The sequence below is a fragment of the Podarcis erhardii genome (genome assembly GCF_964252035.2).
Source record: "Podarcis erhardii genome assembly, chromosome: 1".
Taxonomy (NCBI): Eukaryota; Metazoa; Chordata; class Lepidosauria; order Squamata; family Lacertidae; genus Podarcis; species Podarcis erhardii.
In genome coordinates this window covers 104,038,703-104,062,290 of record NC_138497.1, presented here as the reverse complement: position 1 = coordinate 104,062,290, position 23,588 = coordinate 104,038,703, and the positions used below count along the sequence as shown (strand labels likewise).

The 23,588-nt window shown below is 38.4% G+C and overlaps 1 protein-coding gene across 1 annotated transcript in view; it reads right to left on the bottom strand.

Annotated features, from left to right (window-relative positions):
- The window catches only part of ACVR2A (activin A receptor type 2A), a 49,095-nt gene extending 25,513 nt beyond the window's left edge, over positions 1 to 23,582 (bottom strand). Inside the window, exon 1 of the mRNA XM_081873197.1 lies at positions 22,321 to 23,582. Coding sequence (XP_081729323.1) covers positions 22,321 to 22,375 — 55 coding nt within the window. The 5' untranslated portion in view covers positions 22,376 to 23,582. The remainder of the gene's footprint in view (positions 1 to 22,320) is intronic.
- Positions 23,583 to 23,588: the final 6 nt, after the last annotated feature.

Genomic DNA, 23,588 nt, shown 5'->3' with positions numbered 1-23,588 from the left:
GTACAATGTCGAGGTCTTGTACTCATTAGTCAAGTCAAATTCTTGATCTTATCCCATTGGTAGATTTTCTCTATTTTGCCATCATTTGAAGTCTCCACTGCCATATCCCTTCTACACCATCTTATCTCAATGCTTGGTTATTATTTTTCTTACTGACAGTTAGGTATGTCGTTTGTTTTTTGCTCCCTTCCAAATCATCTCTTATATCCATTCAGACATTCTTATTCACCTTCTTGTTTCAGCTCTAAACATTCTTGATCAACTCTTGCCCTATGCTACACATCTTGAATTATCTCTTGTGTCTTTATATCACTTTACAAGTTTGTTCACATTGCAGCCTAGTTTAATTTCAACAGAATTTCTGTTTAACAACTCTACTTTAGTCTTGAGAACCTCCACATATATTTGCCTGCTTAATAAGGGACTTTCAGAACTTTAAAAATGACTAGAAGGGCGGGCTATTGTAACACAATCCAAGTAATCTCTCGTGTGTTACCATGGATGTTGAGAATTTCCCCCCATATTTTCTTTTTCCTTCAATATCTTCCCAAGACGCCTTCAGAAGGGGGAAGCAAACTGAGGAGTTCCATACATCAAGCTGTATGGTTGTTTATAAAACATATGCTTAAATCTGGATATTTCAAGAATTGTTATAAACCTATTTCCAGGAGGTAGGGATCAGAGGACCGACCGTAGAAGTGTAAGATTGGGCCCAACACATCAAGTCAAAGAGGCACATCAACAGCAGCTATCTGCAAACCCAATTTGGATCTTGAGTGCAGAATGGGAAACATCCCCCAGAAAATGATAAAGTTATTAATATAAATAATGACAACTTTGGCAACAAAACAAGTAATGGCAAATTTTCTACAAAATAGTACTGAAAACATTAAGTAGTGTTTGCACTGCAGATTTATTTAAAAACATACAAGGGGTTATATCTAAGAGGAAAAAAGTTAACAAGCCAACCAAGTCTAAAATGAATGCTATTAAATATCCATTAAGTCAATTAATATAAGCAAGCATCAAATTTATCTATGATGTTTTGAGATATTTAGCCCAACCCAAAGATGCTTGCTTTTTATTTCTCATCCCTATAAAAGCAATTAATACAACAGGATTACCATATGTTTGTTCTCTTGATAAAGAATGTATTTATGAATGCTGTAAAAACAGTGTTGATGTTTTCATTTTTTTCATTTTTTACACTATGGCAGATTTTAACAGCTGTGTGCATTTCTATTACTAAAAATAGATGTGAATAAAAGTTTTAGAATTTGAGCGCATTGTCAAATGTAATTGAAAAATATCCATCTACAGGCAACGACCAACTGTGTGTGGGTTACATTTCAGACCCCCCCCAAACATGTCAGGGGGGCCTGCGTAAGGCTGTCCCACCCCATTCTGCCACTTTTTTTTTACTTTCTTATGACTTTTCAGGGCACTTTTTGGTTCTGTGTGGTCCCACACATATTGGATGCACTTAAAACAGCCGCTGCCTATGCCACCAAACATGCTTTATCTCATGCATAAAACGTCACCTTCCTTCTCTCTACAGCATGCCCCCCCCCCCAAGATCTTGAGCAGATGTGGAAGGGTGTGCGAACTGCAGAAGAGGAAGCTGGATTGCATAAGTTTGCTTGCACAAAGTAAGAGACCGCATAGTTTTAATGAATAATCAAACCTATTTTTTTCTTAGACTGGTATACTTCAGAAAAAGCTCCTGGAACAGAAAACACCTGCAACACACATTACTCCCCTTTAGTCCACAATGCATTGCTATCTAAGCCAATGGAAACAACTTTCAGTTAAAATAGATGTATGTCATCAATATAATCTAAAAAGGGAAACTACAAATGCCAGCTAGTACACTCTATAACCGGTTATTTATAATGAAGTTCTTATAAAAGCACACCACTCAAATGAACATGAATATAGTTTGTTTAAGGTCCAACAACAACAAAATAACACTTCTTAAACGATGTAGGAATAAAGTTTGGCTTAGGCAGTTGTAACCCAAACACACACACTTTAGGCACAATCCTATCCTTGAGTGCTGGTTGAGAAGCTCTTGGGATCTGGTGGGAGCCCTGCTTCATCAGCAGAATACAAGATACATTGCAGGCATGACAGATACTCCCAACAGAACTCCAAATATGCCAGAACAACACTCCACTGGTGGATCAATTCCAGTGGTGAAGATACCACAACACTAATTTGGTGCATCATGGTTTTACTATTCATATATACACAAAGGGTGTTCAATATATTTTGTAACTTTACAGAGAATGAATACAATGCAACAAATATAAGCTATTGTTCAGCTTAAGGTGAGCATAAAAGGTGTGTAATTAAAATTATTAAAATATTATATTTAGACTAAGGGTGGAATTCAATGTCACACTATTATAAACTTTCCTTCTGCACAAGCATTTAAGCTTGCCAGACAGAATGAACCCCCGCCTCTCCATGTACACTGTCCTGGGGGTCTCCTTAGAACCAACCCGAGCCAAATGGGAGGCACATGAGGAGATCAAGGTGAATTATTCATGGAAGGGTGAACAGTGGCCTTTGAAGGCCATAATCCTAAACAAATAGATGAAGGTCTAAATTGGTGTACTCATTGTGTATCCCATATTAAACAATGTTTCAAGAGTTTAAGCACAGCTGAAATTCTCTTCATGACCCAGGATATAGCCAACCCCAACTGCAATCAACCCTGAACCAACTGGTGCTATTACAAACTATCCCAAATTGTCTAAAAAAGATGGCAAAACTCTGAAAAGGGGGGTGGGTTCATTCATAACCATCCATTATTTTTATACAAAAGGTGACTGCAAGATGGGTTCCCTAGAACTTCACATAACAAAGGATTGATTAATCAAAGAAGTTTTTGGAACAGTTCCACTCCTGTTTTTCTAACACTGGCATTCTGTTTCCAGAGGTTAAATTCAACTCAAGGCACTTCTTCTCAATAACTGGCTCACAGCCATCACCTCAGGAGATCCTTGGAGACTGTTTGGCTCTTCCTTGACAACACACACATGCACACCTCACTATTAAGGAGTGGGGCCTTGAGCATGCATCTTATAATCCCTTTAAAGCCCTTAGCAATTACTACCTATTTTGATATTTTAAATCCCAGGTATGAAGACAATTTGCTGACAATGAAGCACAGACAAGGCAGCAGTAGATTGGGCTCATAATCAAACACTTGAAATTTGGCAGGCATTACCAGCTTGAAAGACAAGCAGAATAAATGCACTGAAATTTATGGCAATTAAACAAATTTTATTTTAATCCTTTGTCAATTTCTTAATGAATAGCAAAGCATTCTGAACGCCCCTAGTATAATGTTTTCTCTATTACAGGCAACTCCCCACTTGCACACAAACTACTTGCACGCGTGACCCTGGAATGTAACTCCCACATAAGTGAGTCGCATGTACTGTCTAATACAAAGCTATAGCTTACTGGATAGTTTGTGGATCACACAAAGATGATTCTAACATGTTCTTTTAAAAATGAGAATACTTGTTTGAAGAGAGTTTATACTTAAAACATGTACCTGAACTCTTTGTATTTTGCACACTAACTGCAATACATTATATAGAAAAACCCTAGAGTAGATAGCTTAGGATAAATACGGTCAGTATGTGTCATTTTGGTTTCTTTTTTAAATAATGAACTAGTCCAGGAAAAAGGCTGCAACACACACAACACAATTTAAGAGTAGAAATGTCTATGTATTAGCTAAAAGCATATAAACTTCATGTTACATTTGAACAGCAAGGGGCTCGCTCATCCTTACTCATGTAAGGAAAGGGCTACAGGTATGCTACAGCTACAAGTTCACTAGCAAGTTTGAAGGGAGGGTGAAATCTCTGAAGAGCAATAATAAAGAGAGCTGTCTGGTGTATAATGGGAGGAGCATGAAGATGATAGTAAAGAAAGTGAAAACAGCCTAGAATCAGCTTAGTTGCAGAAAACATTTTGCATGCAACAAGGACCCAGGTTCAATCCCTGGTATCACACAGAAAGACCTGAAATGTTGGAGAGTCACTGCCGGACAGTATACAATGGGAGCTATCAGGATTAATGGTCTGATTTGGTACAAAGAAACTATGTATGTTCCTGTGATAGGAGACAGCTTGTTCCTCATAAAAAACAGGGTAAACAACAAAACCCACATCTCTCCTTATACACTGGGATAATTAGAGCAAGGAAACACTTTATTTTATTCACATCAATGGTATTCCTGAAACCCAACCAGATGTTATATGGGAGATACGCAACAGGATTTCTTGTCTGATAGGTTTAAGCTTAAAATGGCAGGAGGGATGGGTATATTATGGATGCTTTCCAGCAATAGGATTACTGTATATTATTAATTGTGGCCCTCCAAATGTTGCTGGACTACATCTCCCTTAACAATCCCTGCCCACTGGCAATATTGTCAAGGGCTATAGGGAGATAGTATCCCATAAAAGTCACAAATTCCCCAGCCCTGGTATAGGAAGGTCTCTCTCATCAGCATGTGATGCTTAAGAGCGTCCTAGACAATATTTTATGCTGCCTAAATGGTTTCTGAAAGAAACCCACATTTTTGAAGTGGAGATTACTCAGTATTGGCACCAGTACTAACAATTGATTTGTACTGAAGATCACTGTGGTGAATATAAAGTACACTATGACAATGCAAGGAGTTCATCTTTAAAGAGAAATATTAATCTTTTCAAATTATCTATAAAGCAATACTATAAACACATTGAGCTCAAGGACCCTTTGCCATTTTTTGGTCTACATTTTGGTAGTGCATATTAGTACAAAACATTTAACAGCATTTGCAGAACCTGGTAACTATTTTTTCCAGGTGTCTTTCAAATTAACTAAAATATTATAGAAAGTAATAATCCTGGGAGGGAACAAACAATAGTCTAAATAGAGCTCAGCAAGAAACTGGGAGACAAGGTGATATAGGATCAGATTTTGATTTTTTAAAAAGGCAGGCCACTGTCTAAACTCTAGTCATCATAAGGTTTCTAACTAGGTCTAAGTGTACCTAGCTGAGTACACTTCAGTAATCCAAACCGGGAGTAACCAAAGCATATGTACCATACTTTCAGTCTGCCTACTACTCTAAGACAAATCTGAAGCTTGTAGACAGAACTCTGCAGAAATTCTGTGAGTCACCAATTGTATCCTCTCAACCTAGTTTATCCTCACAATGTTCTTAGGAAAGCATGATTACCCATGTTTGCTGCACTGAACTTTTATCAAAAAGTGGGATAAAACCACCACGATCGCCCCAACCCCTCTGCTTATAAACCATCACAGCCAAAGGACAACAGAATTGTTCATCAATACAAGATTATGAATAATCTAGTTCTCCAGTATTACTTAATCAGCACTATTTCAAAGCAGAGGCACACCTTGGCATCTCTCCTACAAACAATGAAACATTATTGGTATTGGTTCCATAAATACTCTTTAGCTCACCAACGATTTAAAAACTGAAGATGAATGAAATAAGACCATACTAGTTCTCAACATGGATAAATTACTGCTCCAAACATCCTGATACCAGTGTTAGAAACTGGGATAGAAAAGCTAGGAGCCAAATGACTTCTGGGACCTGGGTTGTGAGAGCCAAAACAGAATGTCTATTCTCCATAGCAGGGGGGGGGCGGTTTGGCAAGACTTTTTATTTATTATTTTGATAAGCATGAACTAGAGTGCAATTCACATATGCGACACATTGTTAATATCATATTTTTAAGCAGAAATTGTTACTACATGTTTAATTTGGTGTTTACAATAAAAATATTAGTACCATACTTCAGTTTTCAAAACACTCTACTCTTTATTGTGAAACTCCTTAACATACTGTCTATCCTTAAAAGATACTTTGAGGCTTCATAGCACACACATTTCAGTAATCCTTGGGTGTCAGCCAGGTGCAAAAAATGGCACCCAGACTTTCTGAGGTGCTCACAAATGGAGGATATTTAGGCACAAAATGCGTCTGGCGCGCTGCTAATTTTGAACCCTGAACTGAAATCAATAGAAATTTGAAAGTTAGTTTTTAAGGTAAGGTCTTTAAAATGCATCAACCTACCTATTTTTTAACAACTAAAGCCAACATCATGAGTTTCAGTGGAGAACTGTTTGGGAAAATATTTTGTTTTGATTGACAGGCATGGGTTTTAATCACAGTGATTATTTTCCCAGGGCACTCCAATCATAGTGAAGGGATGTTGAACTCCTTCCCAATCACTTGCCATTTCCTAACAATTAAAAATCCATACTTCAACAATCAACTTGTTTTCAAACCACTGTTCATTCTTCCCTCCCTCATATGTCTTTGCTTAGATATTCTGAAAACTTTAAGAGGGCTCACATTATATGGTCTCTGCATATTCTCTCTCCCTTAGTTCAATTGTTGGACAAGTCATATTATTTATTTGTTCCTCTTTATTCAAATCCTTCCTTTTTTCCAACAAACACCTACTATAATTATTTGCTTTTCATTCAGTTCTATTCCTTTTCCTTGTTTGTGCAAACTTCTCAGAGTCCACCCACCATCCTGCTGATACATATGTTTAGGTTTTTTTTTTTTAATTGTGAATTGTTTCCCTGCCCTGGTTTTACATTGCTTGTTCAAAGTTTCTAAACATTCCTCCGTTCTCCCTCTCAGACTTCTACTTCCCCCTTAAATCAGCTAAACCTGCTTGTCCCTTAAAGGAGCTCCCAGTTGTGTTGCTTATTGGTAAGACTACTACCATGCACTTACTCAAGGGCACCTGCCTCATATTACCACTTCTCAGACTGTCCGCAGAACATATAGGGAGGTGAAGTGTTTTCTATTTTATTCATCTTCCAAAAAAAGAGAGAAGTCTTCCCTTGCAAAGAATCACTCCAGCTAACATTCTGAAAGCCGGTAGGCTTCACTACCTCAGAAGGGACAAACATGCCTGAAAATTGCACCTACTTCTGACAGAAGATAAAAAAGCTAGATACTTTTAAAACCTTAAAGTTTTGAGCAAAGAGCTCTGGAGGGAATCTGCCTGCAATTTGGCAGTCTTAATGCATTCAAGAGGGGGGTCATTTTGCCTTTAAATATCATCCTGTGAGATCAGAGATGGAAGGTACCCCTGAGGATCATCTAGTTGAAACCTCCTTCAATGCAGAAATATGCAGCTGTCCCTTATGGGGATCGAACCTGTGACCTTGGTGTTATCAGCACCATGCTCTACCCAACTAAGCTATATTATGTTTCTTATATAGCCACTTTTGATTCCCAATTATGGGGGGGGGGGACGGGACACAGATAAGAGGTAGAGTTCTTGATTTAATCAATTCTTTCTGAGATAGAAGGCTCACTTCAACTGCGACACTAATGCAGGCCTCAGCCAAGATGGCAGTGCCTTCAAAAGATGCCTCTTTCTCACTGGAGAAAGAAAATGGTAACAATATCTGAGGAGATGAACTTGCAGCAGAAGAAGTAATAAAAGGAGCTTATTAAAAATACGTAGAATGAACTAATGCTTCCACTGAAAACAAAACTGGCAGAATTTAAAATGTGGCTTGATTGTTTAACAGAAACAACTACAGCAACAAAATAATTAAGCCAAATCTAAGACAAGATCAAACAATTACAAAAAGAAAATGAAGATACATTCAGCAAGCTTGAAGATGCAGAAAAATCAAAACAGGAGAATTAATTTATGTTTTCATTTTTTTGTAGAGAGAGTAGAACAGAAAGATCCTGCACAATATTTGCCTCATGCTTAAATCACTGCTTCCAGACCTCATAACCTCTGTTGATTATTCTGAACTGGAACACAGAGCACTTAGACTCAAACTAGGGGAGAGACCTCCCTTCCCCCTGTCATGTAACTGTCTGCTTTGCCTGATACAGGAAGGAGGAGGAAGCATGTAAAAAACCAAGGAACCTAATATCCATAACTTATAAAAGCAGTCCAGTTATGCTGATGCAGGATCTGGCTTCTGAAACACAGGGGGGGAAAGGAAAAATCTATGTGCTTGCATGATTAAACTGCAAGAAGCAGGAGTTAAATATCGCTGGGGCTTCCTCTAACATCTTATTGCCATGAGAGGATCAACACGCCTCACATCAACAAATAGACTGGAAGCAACAGATCTCCGCAACACTTGGAATCAACCTACTTCTGGGATGACAACAAGAGGCGGCAATGGAAGAAGAGAATGCTGAATTTTCCAATGGATGTTGGGAGGATGCAAACTAGAGCAAAAGATCCAGCAAACATCTCATGCATAACAACAGAGGAGACCACTACAACACACAAAGCAGCTATATCCTAGATCCTCCAGATACTGTTGACAAGACTTAACTTGTGACTTTAACCAAATCTCAAGGAGAATGGTATCCTAGTTACAGGTTAGTCTTTAACACTAGAAACAGTAACAGTGAACATGAGGGGAATTAGTGATCCTATAAAAAAGAAATGCCTAGACATACAAGCCACAAATTGCCTTTGTATCTCTTGTTAAAACCCCCTAGGGAAAGTAAAATCTTCAGTGGTAATTGGTTTCAACACCAAGTGACAGCACCAGGTTCAAGTAAAGGACAGGATGGTAGCAGTCATTTTTGGCAAAGGAATAAACTTTAAAATCCATTCAATACTGAAATACAAGAATGGTATTTTTTTTTAACCATTCAGTGTCCCTTTAATAATAATGTAAACTGCTAGATCCCTATATGCAACCAAACTCAAAGTGACTTGACTTTATTTGAAAAGTTTTGTGTAAATTAAATAAATTTGCTGATGGAAAAGGCATACTATGGGGCGACTTCAACCTTAATGTAAGGGGAGTCTCTGTAAAAGATCTGAGCAAGGGCGACACCAGGAGGAACTTTTTAAAAGATAAAGACAATTGGCCTATTACAGTCAGAACCAGGTTTGAAAACCATGTTGAATTATCACGATGCAATGTCTAAATGGACAGACTGTAAGTTACAGCCATCACTCCAACTCCAGAAGCTACTGCACTTGGAGGTGCAGGGAGCAAACTTACGAAACTGAATGCACGGAAGAAGAAAGCCGACAAAACAATTCCATTTTATATTTGGAAGTTTAAACCATGATTTGGCCTGACATCTCAACCAAGTTTACGGTTTGAAAAAATGGTCATTGGCTTTTAAAGAACATGGTTTTCTAGTTACGGCAGTAAGATTTAAAGTTACTTGTCAAACTGCTGATGGCACACTACTGCAACGTAACAGATCCAATAAGCTGCTGAAAACCGAAGCACAAAGTACACAGAAAACCAACATCTGAGGAATATAAACAGAACTGCCTTACAGTGTTAAATGCACATATTCAGTAGCACACTGCTAAGGGAAAAGGTTGGGAGGTTGCGATCTCGTTTGGCACTGGCTATGGTCCAAACTTCCCAGATCCCCAAGAGTACTCTAGCCGTTCCTCACACTGAAAGCCACAACCAGCTAGACAAGAGAATCTGCTAGAAAATCAGCGTGGACTGAGTTATCAAGGCAATTTCAAATGCATCCTGAAGCTGTAGCAGCCAACTGAAATAACTGATTTAATAATTTCCCATTGGTGCTTTATATTTTCCAATACAAATAAGTGATTCGCCACTTCTGATTTAACTGGACTGCAAGTCTGATCCAGCCCACCAGGCCTTTTTTTGCTGGTCCAGCAGAGCTTAGCCCAGGGCCAATAGCACTGAACAAAATACCTCCTATCTGCCACTGATCAAAGTAGATCAGAGTGTTCCAATATCTTCTGATATTTTCCCAAGTGCTTGCAAAACATTGGAATGCTCAAAACGCATAATAGCAGATTGGAACACTCCAGAAACAGGAAGGAGCACTCCAATCAATAGCAAGTAGAGGTTCAGCACCACCCAAATCAGCAATGGTAAAAGGGGTCATGTAACACTGTATCACTGGATGGAGTGGTTTAAACTTCTGCTGCATGTCTCATGTGCGTGAATGTGGGTGGCCATACCCATCACCAGCATAAAGTCCCCAAGCCAAGTGCAGCAAAAACAGTGGCCTTCTAGGTATTATTAGACTCTAATTCCCCCATCAATCTCACCCAGTACAGCCAACAACCAAGGGTGATGAGAGCTATAGCCCAGCAATATCTGGAGGATCAAAAGTTCCCCACCCCTGAGCTAACCTGGAGTTGCCAACTTTTCTGGGTCAGCAGGCACATGTGGGGGCCAGTCTTAAAATAGCTGCCATGGGGGCATGTCATAACAAAATTAGAGAGTACAGCCCTTGCTTCTCCCCTCGCCACAACCTCACGCTTGCCATAAGGTTGTGCACGCGCACACACACATCATGCACTGTTGCTGTCTAACAAGAAACATTCCCCAGTACCAGCAAAACCTAGCCACACCACTCTCTCAGAGACTTCACATTTGCCAAATATCTCTCCTGCTCTCTCGGTCCAAGTGCACAGCACACCTGAGCATACATGCATCACATTCAGAAAATCCCCTCCACAGGTCAAGGAAATGCACGTGTTGGTGATCCCCAACCTAATTGTTACTAAGAAGCAACATCTTATCATACTAAACCAGCTCATAATCTCAGAAAGAAAACAGCACTCTTAAAGAGTCAGAAAAGCCACGCTGTAACCTGTGTTAGAAACAGGGATAGAAAAGCTAGGAATCAAGTGGCTCTTGGAACCTGGATTGTGGGTGCCAAAACAGAATGTCTACTCACATTTGGGGAGCGGGTATCAGCAACACTTTATTTTTTTGATAAGCATGCATTAATATGCAATCCACATAAGTGACACATTGTTACTATTTTAATAGAATTGTTAATAGTTGGTTAATTTTGAGTTTACAATAAAAATATTGGTACCATGCTTCCGTTTTCAAAACACTCTACTCTTATTTTTAAACTCCTTAACGTATTGTCTATCCTTAACATATACGTTGAGGCTTCAAAGAACACACATTTCAATGATCCTTGTGATAAGGCAGACCAGTATCACAGTGATTGTTAATACTGATTTTTTAAAAATTGTATTTTCCTGCTATGTAATCAACCATGAGCAAGCTATGCCTCAAAAGGTGGCCTATGCAAATTTTTCTTGATAATTATATACCCAAGGCCATGTTTACACTTTTGTGGCATAATGATCCATGATCTTTGCCAAGAAAAACTGAATTTGAAGCTGCTTTGGTAGTCACAGGCAGGAGCAATGAGTTACACAAAAGGATGTAACCTTGCTCACTACAATTCCTACTAAGCACCCTCCTGCTTGGTTTCACAATCCGTTACACACACACACAAAAAAAAAACCAACAACAACCAACTGGAAGCTTGATTTTAAAAGCTAAGTGCATTATTTGCTATGGACTGAAATATATATTTTCTTCTGTACAGTATTTGTGCAGCACACACAATGCTGGCAAAACCAGTGGAAAACAGCATATAGATAACTAATTACACCTTTTAACTGTGCGATTAACAGTAGATGCACTCCTGCTGCTGCCTTGTGGGGCGAGGGGGTCTTTGGAGCCAAGACACCGACACCAAGCCGTGGCAGCTGTTGGAACTGTTTTAAAAGTTGGAGCAGCCAAACGAACAGCTCCGCATTTGCAGCGCTGATGGGGCTCCAAGCAGCAGCCCCAAACGGTTCCTCTCCTCTGCAGCATCCCCAGTGGCAACCGCCACCAGGGCTTGATAGTCATTGCCTCAGATGTTTCCAAAGCACCAAAAGATGTGCGAGCGTGTGTGTGATTTCCCTAGTGAGCACAATGGATGAAATTCCTAGTGGCATAAAGGGTGGATAAGAACAGAAAGGAGCCCTGCTGAATTAGAATAATGGTCTACCTAGCTAAGGACTAGCCAATTTCAAATACATGGCTATGGGAAGCCTATAAGCAGGACATCAGCATGCTAGCACTCTCCAGCATACAAAGGTATGCCAGCTCCAGCCCTAGAAGTAGTATAGTCATCATCACAAGTTACCAGTGAGAAGCTTATCCTCCATGTATTTGTCTAATTCCACTGTCTTAAGTTTGTGGTCATCATTACATCTTGCAGTAGGGAATTCCACAGTATCACTATGAACTATGTAGCAAGATGGGTTTTCTGGATGGTTTGCATCACAACACATTGTGTAAAGCAAACTGAAAGTTTTATAACTTAACATGTTTCTTACTAGCAAACAAGGCTAAAAAAATACTCCTGTTGGGACAGTTTCTACATGTTCTTAAATGTTTCCTCATTCATGCTGCATTGTTAGCATACTCCTGCCTGCAATTAAATCTACCTCTTCCCTTCAGTAGTTTCATTAGAAATTATGCCAAATGCTAGTGACTTTTTTCTGTTTAGGCAATATTATGATTCAGAGTAATCAAATGCACTACCAAAACAGATTTTAAACAAACACTTCCAAATTCCCCAGCTCCAGAAATGAAACAAGACACCACCCTGAAGTCTGTGTTTGCAGCAAGTAAAATAAAAGTTAGTAAGTTTCGCTTTAGCTTGCAGCCTCACATTCAATAAATAAGAATATTACCTTTTGTATTGATCTGACATGCACAGCAAAGAGATTAATTCAATTGTTTTACTTGATTACTGGCTTGATTATTTAGTTAGTTAGTTATAGGTGTTGTTTCTCTAAATATGTCCAAGGCGTAAAACAAACAGTACAATTTGTAAATCCATTAAAAACCTGTATGATAATCATTCCTGATAAACTGATCTAAAAGTTTTGTATGCACTGTTTTATTACTCCTGACTCCAGTTACAAATACAAATCAATGACATATGGATTCCTCACATACTTGCAAGTGGTAATCAAGTTTATTTTAACTCTGAAACTCCCAAGTATGCCTAATAGATTATTTGCAATTAGCATCCCACAGAAATCAAAGGGCAACCCAGTATTCCAAATGTATAACGTCATTAAGATATTAGTGGGTTTTATTTTCAAACCCTTTCCTGCAGGTCACAAGCTTATTTTATTCATTCATTATATGTTTATACTTTGTGATCATATAAAACTATATTGTGTACAGAATACAATGCATTAGGGCAAATACAAAATAAAACAAAGCACTATGAAAACAAAATACCGTGTAAGCCATGTAAGTTCATAAAGCATACAGTATGGGTCACATTCAGGAAAATGCTTGGTAGAACAAGTTTTAAACTGCTGCCTAAAACACCTGGAGCCAAAAACACAGATGATACCTGCCTAATTTCACTAGGCAAGGAGTTCCATAAACCTGGTGCCATGACATTGAATGCACTGCTTCTAGCTGAATTTGCCTTGTTACTTTGGTGTGGTTCAGACCATATATTAAACCATAGTTTTTAAAATGGTTTCATATGTATGAGTTAGCATGTTGGTGAACTGCTCAAAAGTCTGCACTCAGCTCCTCTGCCACTCCTGCTATACTAAGGCAAAGATTCTGTAAGTACAAGGTTTCTCCTGGCTTGACAGAATCTTCTTCTGCTCTCCTCTCCCTACATGCCTCCTAAACCTACTCTGGGGTTCTCCCAACCATACAGAGCAGATGTGGGTATAGTGCAGGACATACATGATGGAGTGGAGAGTCCCATTGTGCCAGAGGTAATCACTGAAGTACAACAGGTTAGCTGAATTCTACCCCTGGTTTGTTTTTCTTCAAACCACGAGGAGTAGACAATATTTCTTCTTGGCTTAGTGCTGATAGTTTGTTTGGCAGAAACAAACCACAAGCCTAGGTTCACATGCAGCAAGGCAGGCTCTGGTTTGTTTCCTCCCCAGTGCAGCAGCTGGGAAACAAAGCACAGGTTTTTAAGCAGAAGCTATGGTTTATTGTGAGCCAGACCACTGTGCCAATGTTTTCATTAAGCTACCCACCGCCCTCTCCCAACTCCAAGCAGGAAAGGAGAATAGCATTCTGCTCATGACTTTCACCAGAGTGCAACTGGTCACCTTCCACTTCAAAGAGGGTATGGTTATTTATAATAGTTGATCAAAAAGAGACAGCTCTTGTGGGCACTGAGAGATGCAAGGGAAGAGGTGAAGATGGCTGCAGAGCCTGCTCCTGCTGAACTTTTCCTTAATTTTACTTTGCCTTACTCAACACCAATCCACTCTAGCTGGGCTTTTCTCCCTCCATCTCCCACAGCCATCTACCACCTTCCCTGTGGGAAGAGATCCCAATGAGCTTTAAAGTATATTAACATGATGAGCCTTTTATTTAAGCGTTAGCCTGGCAACCATAGACATCTAGGAATTGCATTAAGGCAGGTGCATGGACTTCCATGCAGACTAGTGAGCAGGCTGGCAAAGGGCAAATGGAGAGCTCACTCCCTCCTCCATGTCCAGCATGGAAAGTAAGCACATAGGTATAGGAAGGAATTCATCTCTTCCATGCCAAGCACAAAACCACTCTTCTCCCAATTCCAAGTAGGCTTGGTAAAACAATGCAAGCTTTTGTTGACTTATTTACACTGGTACTGCCAACTGCAGTTTTAAAAAATGTATTTTAGTATTACATGCAAGCCGCACTGGAAATATTTGTTTCTTGAAATAAATGATGCAAGTTAATAAATATTTAAGCAGAACAAGCAGCCTTTAACTTGTATTTAATAGACAGTTAAACATCTGACAAGACAGATTGCATTCATATATGATCTAAACAAAGATTCATTTTTAGGGGGAAATTAATTTTAAAACATTCTAAATAAAAAATGTCTTTAAAAAAATTGTTTTACCCACCCTGTACAGCTTAGGGTTCCCTCCCCACAAAACTTTACTAAAAGCACAAGAGGCTAACAATACTTGTATATCCCAAACTTGTCTTTAGAAAAGGAACTAAGGTTTGCTAACACAGTAAACAAACAAGTTAAACAGGATGATCAACACAAAAGTGAGACACCGAGACAAGCAGAATTCGAACTAAATGTAAAAGGTATTCCCTCAAATACCCTAAAATGAACCACATTTCTAATACTTGACAGAAGTCCAAATGGTGCCAGGTGGACCCCTTTGGGCCTGTCAACAAATGCAGTTTCACGATCAAGAAACACCTAAACCGTCTGCCTCCACATTGTATATTGGGTCACACACAAAAAAGGGATTTCTAGCTTTGACCTAAGCATTGAGATACGTGATGTGAGTGGACTCTGTCCTCAATATAATTTGCTTCCCAGTCTGTTTAGGGCCTTAAAAAGGTCAACACCAGCACTATTAATTTGGCCAGAAACAAAGTGGTAATCAATGCAAATAGTATAATACCAAAGTAATATGCAAATTATCACAGCAGCCCCATGAACAGTATTTTACAATTGTCTTATAGGGATGTTATCAAGGCATGAATCCAGAAAGGTAACTACGAGTGAGGCAGCCAAAATTGATAAAAAGGTTATTGCTGCATTCTGGACACCCAGTTGCAGTAGCATAATCATAACACCTTAAAGGGTTTTTTATTATTACTATCATCCAGGAAGACCTAGAGCTAGGACACTGTAACATACTAAGGCAGCTTCCTCAAGTAGGGAACATATGAAACTGGGCAAAAATCTTCCTAGTCTGGTAATTGATTATTTACAAAGCAACTCAAAGCATGTTGGTTGTGCAATGGGGAGCCTAATGTCATTCAGCAATGCAATAATAATCCCTCTCACGAGCCAGGAAGGGAAAGTTTAACGTACAAGTACTAAGTCACACTTCTCCAAGATCCTTTCCATAACCTTAGGCTACATAAACTGGTAAGAATCTTTTTTTTTTTTTTAAAGAAGACTTGTAAGAAAGGAATAAAAGATACAGTAAGCTCCAACTCTGTATGAGTAGATACCATGTCAAAACAGATGCAATTTATCTGCAAAGTGTTTTAAGAGTGGTCATAATACGCCAAGATTTCTTCAAAACCCCGCCTTGGAATCAAGCTGAAGATGACCCTCCCCACACACTATTTGGAAGAGTTTCAATGGATATTTAAAAGTGATTAAAAGCAAGATTTCTTTAATACCATCTGCTTTTAAATTGCTTTAGCTATTTTAGATTTCTATTGTTAATTGTTTTCTATTTTTTCTGTAAACTTCCTAGACAACTTAGTAGGATGGGTGGTATACAAATGCAATGAAATACTAAGATGTAGGACTGAATACCAAAACATTACCAAGCAGTGCTCCAAAAGTTGTGCACTGTCAGCAATATTTGCTGCAAACTGCAGGCTCATGTCTGGATACTCTGGTTCTCAGAAGCACTAGTGACTATAATAGCTTTCTCTGATGGGTGCTAAAACAAAAGAGAAGTGAATTTCTCATTTCTAAGTACAGTCATACCTCCTTTTGCGTCTGGGATCCGTTCTGGAGCCCTGGATGCTGGACGAAAGGGACACTCAACAAAGTGCTGCTCTGAGCATGCACAAAGTGCAATTTAGCGCTTCTGTGTGTGCGGCAAACCCAGAAGTAACCCGTTCTGGTACTTCCGGGTTTGCTGCAGACGTTTGATGAAATGGACCCTAAATGGGGCACACTTAAAATGAGGTATGACTGTACATGGCCTATGTGAGATATATACATATTCCTGAAGTGTTTAAATAACTCCAAAACTCCAAAAAGAAGAAAACTTTAATTACTCTGAATGAGAAATATAAAGAGGAATTAATAGTGGCTGAAGTTTCTACTGCAGCATGGTCAAAGTTAAAATTCAACCTTGTACTTCTGAAACAATAATACAGGCATACTGTACTTTTTGCCATTATATATGTCTCATGTAGACTCCATTAAGACATAAAGCCATAAATGAAATAGCATAAGCTAAAGTACTTTCATTAATTTATATAGTTATGATAATTTGGAACAGCCTTCCCCAACCTTGGACCCTCTGGATGTTTATGATTGCAGCTCCCATCATCTCTGCACATTTTGGCTAAGCTGGCTGAGGCTGATGCACAAGCTGGAGTCTGATACATCTGAATGACAGAAGGTTGGGGAAGGCTGATCTATAAAGTCAGTATAAATTAACCTCCTAAAATTTATATTTAAGATTGATAATTATAACTGTAATTGCTCAGTGTTAAAAAGAAAACGGTAAGAGAATTTGTAATTTTCATTTAGTAAGTTTGAGAAATTAGTGTTTATTCTATGCAAGTATTATGCTATTCAACCCAACTGCTCAACACCTTCAAAAATTAGATTGGTTCAAATCATAGTTGAAAGCACAGCAAGTTTGGCTTTTTTAATATCTGTCTTGCTATTTTGGAGTCACTAAGTTACAGTACCACAAAAAAGGTATTGTAAATTATTGTCATAGTAAACTTCACTAAAACAGTGCAATTCTACACACACTTACTCAGAAATAACCCCACAGTATTCAATGTGGCTTACTGTCAGCTACCGGTAAGTGCCCAAAATGTATCAGCTTAAAAGAGCAATCCTAACCCCCAGCCAGTAACAGTGGCACTGAATGGAGCAACATTGCCATCAAAGCAGCCCAACTCTGCACCTCATACCAGCAGCCAGGTGGACGGTGAGGAAGTGACTAATGCTGCTCATTTTGAGCCAGCTCCAGTTTGGTACAACAAAGAGGCCTAGATAGGGCCCACCACCAGTAGGAAGACAAGCATAGGATCCAGCAGGTCCCTGGCTGGTTCAGCTCTATCCCCTCTTACCCCCAGAAACACCCAACTTGAGGGGGAAGGTGTGTTGGCTGCAACTGGCATGGACACCACAATGGGGACTTCAATGGTGGCAGGAGCTCCCTGCCAGTGAAGTCTGCTAAAGTTGCACCCAAACTCTCTGTTGTATCCAAGCTCACATTAACAGTGGGTCAGTGGTTTGGCTTGCACTCTGCACCAAGAATAGGAACTGTTTGATGTTTACAACCAAATAATGCTGCAATGCCTAGCAATTCCCTGGGAGGTGGACCTTACGGAGGCAAACTTGTCAAATTTATGAAGAGCCCCAGTAAACTATTGGGAATGGCAATCAGCACATGAGACAGAACATGTACCGGTAGCTTCCTATATATTCCACCCAGGACTAGCATATTTTATGTCTTTGATGGTACCAGTAAACAGTGAGGGATCTGTGAAGATCTTGAGCTTCCTTGGAGAACTACCGATTCCTTCCTAGGGTAATTCTTTATACCAAAGCTTAATTTGCAGTTTTCCCAGAAACCATGACAACTGAAAGTATAACATAGAAATGTGGACTACTAGACATCTGCCACATAGCCCCTATTTCTAGTACCTTAGGTTACATTTTTAGTTAGAATTGTTTAGCAAGCATAATGAACAAGGACAATTGTTTCAGTTACTCAAGCAATTTAAACAAGCTGAAATCTGAATCCCAAAGCTGTTAAAACAAATCTCATATCATGGTGGTTTCCCTTACAGCTGCAGTATAGCCATGCAGTAACCTCATAAAAAAACCAAAACTTCAGTGTTTGTTGACAGACACAAAAGAGCAAAAGTTACACCAGTGATGAACACTCAAGGTTTGACAGTTCAGCAGCAACTATAAAACCTGTGTACTTTGAGCACTATTATAAAAACAACAATTTACAAAAATACTTTCAGTATACAAGTGCTGCATTAGGCAACAATTGGTTATTATATTTGAGAACTACCAAATGTTTTGTGATATTTGACTGGGATTGTGGAGTATTATCAAAACTGTACTATTTACTCTTCCTTGATATACATAACAGTTCAGTTTTATTAGATGCACATTAGCCAGTGCTTGAACTAAATAGCTATAATTTTTTATGATAATCTACTAGTAATAGAGAGTTACACGAGTATGCTTATAGAAACAATTTAATGATAACCACATTTATGCTATATCACTGTTGATACCTTAATTATTTTTAAGGTATGGAAAAGGCAAGCTGCTTCATTTTCTATATTTTAATTAAATATCTTGACTCATTTTCTTTGGCTGTAGCTTGACTCTAAAGATGTGTTTTAAAATTCAAATTTCTGTAATACTGTACATGGGGGAAAAACATATTCTTTAAAATATATATACACTGTGTATTAAGACTATGCAATACAGTAGAAGAAAGCAATTTCTCCCTAACTTCATCTTGCATCCTCTCTAGACAAAAGGTATTCTCAAGAACTTGCCTCATCACTGGCTGGGGTTGCATGTCACTCTAAATCAAACCATGGTTTACTAAAAACAAGCAAGCTTCTGTAAAGGAATTCACAGATACTATGTGCATCCCTGGTCATTCAGTTTCTGCTGCTGAGCTGAGCTAAGATTTGGCTTAGTGTCAACTTAATCCAGACTCGTGGTTAGGTCTCTCCAAACCAACTAGGAACTGTAACCACGGTTTGCACTAGGATTTACAGCTTGTGGTTTGTCCATGAAAGCTAAAGAGTGAGCTAGCTAAACCAGGCTCAGGAGGCACACTAAGCCAAACCATAGCTTATAACAGCAGCAGAACAACCAGAAAGAAGCTAAGTGCTCACAATCTCACGAGAGCCCACAGATTCATACCAAGTCTTAAGTAGAATTAGCATGGTGTGTATACCAGGAGACTTTCTTTGTTGAAGCTTACATGTGTAAACTGTCTGTAACTGGATGTATGTGTAAACTGGTTACATGTCCTGGTGATGGGTAACCTACAAAACAGGAAGACTAAAGCTCTTATAAGTGACCTTCTGTTAAACAACAACAAACCTAGAAAACTATTTTAAAGTTTTGCCTCCTTCAAAATTTGGACTAGGCACATAGTACAAATGCCTTGTAAAAATGCAGTCTACAATAAGCACACACCGTAGTCCTAACCTTTTCAGACCCAGGACTCAAACATGCATTTGGGGCCAGATTTTGTAATTTTTCACCATATATTTGTATGGCAGTAGAGCTGCTGCTGCAACATACCTAAAACTCCTGAATGAATTTACAGATATTCACACCACTTCAATTACAAGATAAGGCACTCTTCCACATCATTACTAACACTGTTACTAGCTAAGAGGCTAAGATTGCTAAAGTCATTCTCTCAACATTAATTTTCCAGAGATGTCTCTTCTATGGAGGCATGAGATGCCTATATACTTTTACTACTTTCTCAACTCTGTGGATATGTTTTAAAACAGATTTAAACTGCATTAAACATTCTACAGAATGTAAAAGAGAAGGCCACTGGTTTTACATTGGGTAATTACTGTATTCTTAAGAAGATGAGGTTGTAAGCTCACCCCTTTGCATTCTCAAAATTGCATTTACTCAGAAGTAAACCACAGTATGTTTCAAGAAAATAACTTTCCACCACTTCTTTAATTACATTTTAAATGCAACTTTTCATTTGGTGCAAAAGAAGAAACCATTCCATATTAACTATATTTATTAAAAGAGAGTAAATTATTTCTTCAGAGAACAGCACCATATCCAACAGGGAGGGGTTACAAATATATGAAAGTATACCAGTATCAATTTCTACAACCTATGTCCTTACAAGAGAAATTAAAAGCCCCAGCATTAAAGGACCAAGTGTTTTGGGCAACACTAGTCAATATGTTTGAAGATAGCAAAAAGGCAGAGTAGGCCATCCATTCAGATGTAGTGGCTTTTTAGTAATATTCAATAGTTTCCCCAACTTTGTGTTTCAGTAAATTATATTCACTCATGCCTATCCTTCATAGAAAAACAAACATGAAAAACATAGTCCACTGTGTTGTAAGCATATTTAAATGGCCAGTCTAAATGTTTTTCTAGAGTGCAAGACACATCCATAATTTCAGTTACAGAAGTTAAATCTGTTGCACTTCTTGCTTTAAAATGAGTGCATTAATGTGAGCTGCTAGGTACATAGCTTATACCCTGCATACATCTTTTAGAAATGCCTTCCAAAAATACCATTTTTCTGCATGGTAACTGCTATGTACAGTATTCTATGAACTAAAGTCACTTAGAGAGCACTGAGTGGATGGCCTTTTGAATCAAATGTTTCTCTGACTTAGGTAGGTCTGAAACACTAAGCAACCAAGAATCTAGAACCTGCTTTCAGGTAAAGGTAAGCAGAATCAGTTCAAAATGTGAGGTTATCTAAGAGCATCCTGTGCTTCCCCTTTGGAATGATGCTAAACGATTTATAGAAGAGAAAAAAGCAGACCTTTATTATAGCTGATAAAATGCAAACTGGAGCATGAAAATGTAAACAGATTCTATCTGAAGTATTGTATCTATAAGCAAAATGTTAAGAAACGGAATATTCTAAGCAACATTTTCATATAGAATTTCAGAAATATTTACAACACAGTTTACCCAATAAGGGAATCACTTCTTTAAAATGTATTGTAACTTTTCATTTGATGTAACAGTTTATGCCAAACTTGTGTTATTCATTTAGCTATTTTGCCTTTACATAAAATTCACAATCTCTTCAGTCTCTAGCACTGATCGCCATTTCACAGCACAGTCAGCCCACACGGAACAGATCAATAACATTACAGACACAAGACTAGACTGTATCCATTTAATAACCACAAGAAAGTGTACCATTCAGCAAAAACTCACACACATTACAAAACTGCTGGAGAGCAAGAGCTAGATAACAATGTAAATCAAAGTAAAATCATAACCAAATATGTCAATTATAAAATCTATTTCTCTTTTCAACACTGAATGCATGCACCTAGGAAACTAATGTACAACTATAGCATGCACATTTAGTAAGGGAAAACCAAGAATAGCCATCCAATCCATTACTAACTAGTCAAAGTGCTGTGCATGAAGCAATTCTTTCAACCACTGCTTGCTACCCAGTAATGCATTGTTCCTATGAGCAAAACCTGTTCAAACCTATTTATTATAATGAAAAGATTTTGTTGAAGAAGTTGAGGTTTACCATTTACTTTAGCACACACTACTTACTAGGTGGATATTAAAGGATTAAGAAAACCTAAAACCTACTGTGTGAAAAGTATTTTAAAGTTTATACCTCTCATCTAAGACCATTCATCACAACTTTCCAATTCTATATTTTTCATATTTGTTTAAGAAGCTACTAATAAATTTTCAAAAGAGAAAGCTGTGAATATTAAAACCAAGTTACTGTTAAGTTACTATAATGCTGACAAACATGAAGGAATGGCTAACACTACAAATTATTAGCTTGCGCACTGGTAGTCTGTAAAACATCAGTAGCAGTAAAGCACAGTTGTGGTATTCTAAACAACACACACACTGTAGTGTCACTGCTGTTGACAAAAAAGTACAAAAAAAATTAATCCACATTTTAATTTAACAAATGATAATGCAAGGTAATGTTAAGGATATTAGAATACTGAAAGCTAAGTTGAGAAGAAAACTATATACTGTACACTTACCTGAAGAACAAGAGATAAGAAAAACAGCAAACACCAACTTTGTAGCAGCTCCCATTTTCCAAATAGTTAGAAATGATATGAAGTTATTCTATATATCCAGCTTTCCAGGTCCTCCAAATATGAAAATCCCTCTTTCACTTTATTAAAATTTTCTGTAAGAACATATTTGGAAAGTAGTGTCCATAAGAGTAAAATCAGATTTCAATACTAGTGTATATAGGTCTTCCTTAGTAGATCCTCCAGTAAAGGGATGTATGTATTTAGGAACATACACGTCATTTGGCTTCTGTACAAACAGTGGCAAAATTCAATTCATAAGAACATATTAAGGACCCAGTTTAAAAGGTCAATAGTAAAGCAATTGACCGACTACTAAGCAAATTGCCTTGGAGCATTGTTTTCTTCACTTTAAAATCTGTAAAATATCCCCCAGGAGTACTGGAATCAGGCAAGTCGCACAGATATTAGTAAACAATACTTTCTTCTTCACGCCTCTTTAACAGTATGTAGTGTCTGGGTGAGAAATAGTTCCACATTAGTTTCAAGTGTCAGCACAAACCTGTTTTCAACGGAATGGGCAATAGTAAATTAATCCATTAATAAAAAAAAGGAATTTTGAAACACTGATGTTTCCTATCAATAATGTGGAGTCCAAATAACACGGACAGTGCAGAAACCAGAGCTTATCTGTCCTCCACAGCACCACAAATGTCTCTCTGATCTTTCTTTACCTAGTGTATTCTCATTTCCACTTTCCACTTTTTACAGTCTTTTGTCCATGCCCGCTCAAGAGGAGTAGATGGTATAATTTGACACTCGATTTGCCTTCGAAGGAAAAAAAATAAAAGCCTTAAGGAAACTCCCCCAGTCCATATGACTCCCTCCCCCAGTTAATGCTTAAAATATCCTTATATTCGGGGTTTAAAAACCACACAAAAGTGGTGGAGGGAAGAGGGAGGGCAATGCGGCTTCCAGCTATTTTGGAGGGTGGAGTGAGTGGAGGGTAGTAGAGAAGCGCAGAAAAATTACTTTCTTCACTGTTGTAAAAAACCAAATCTTTAAACACAACGACGATCGAAAGAGGCTTGGGAGCGAGCTTTCCCGAAGCGGCGGTGCAAGAGGAGGTCTCAAAAATGGACGAAGCAGGTGAAGCGATGCTTTTTGATAACCATGGTGATCCGATGTGGGCAAATGGGTCTTCTCGAGTGGCCGGGCTGGTGGGGCAAGGTATGCACGATCTCTTTTCTTTCTCTCTCCCCCTCCTTGCT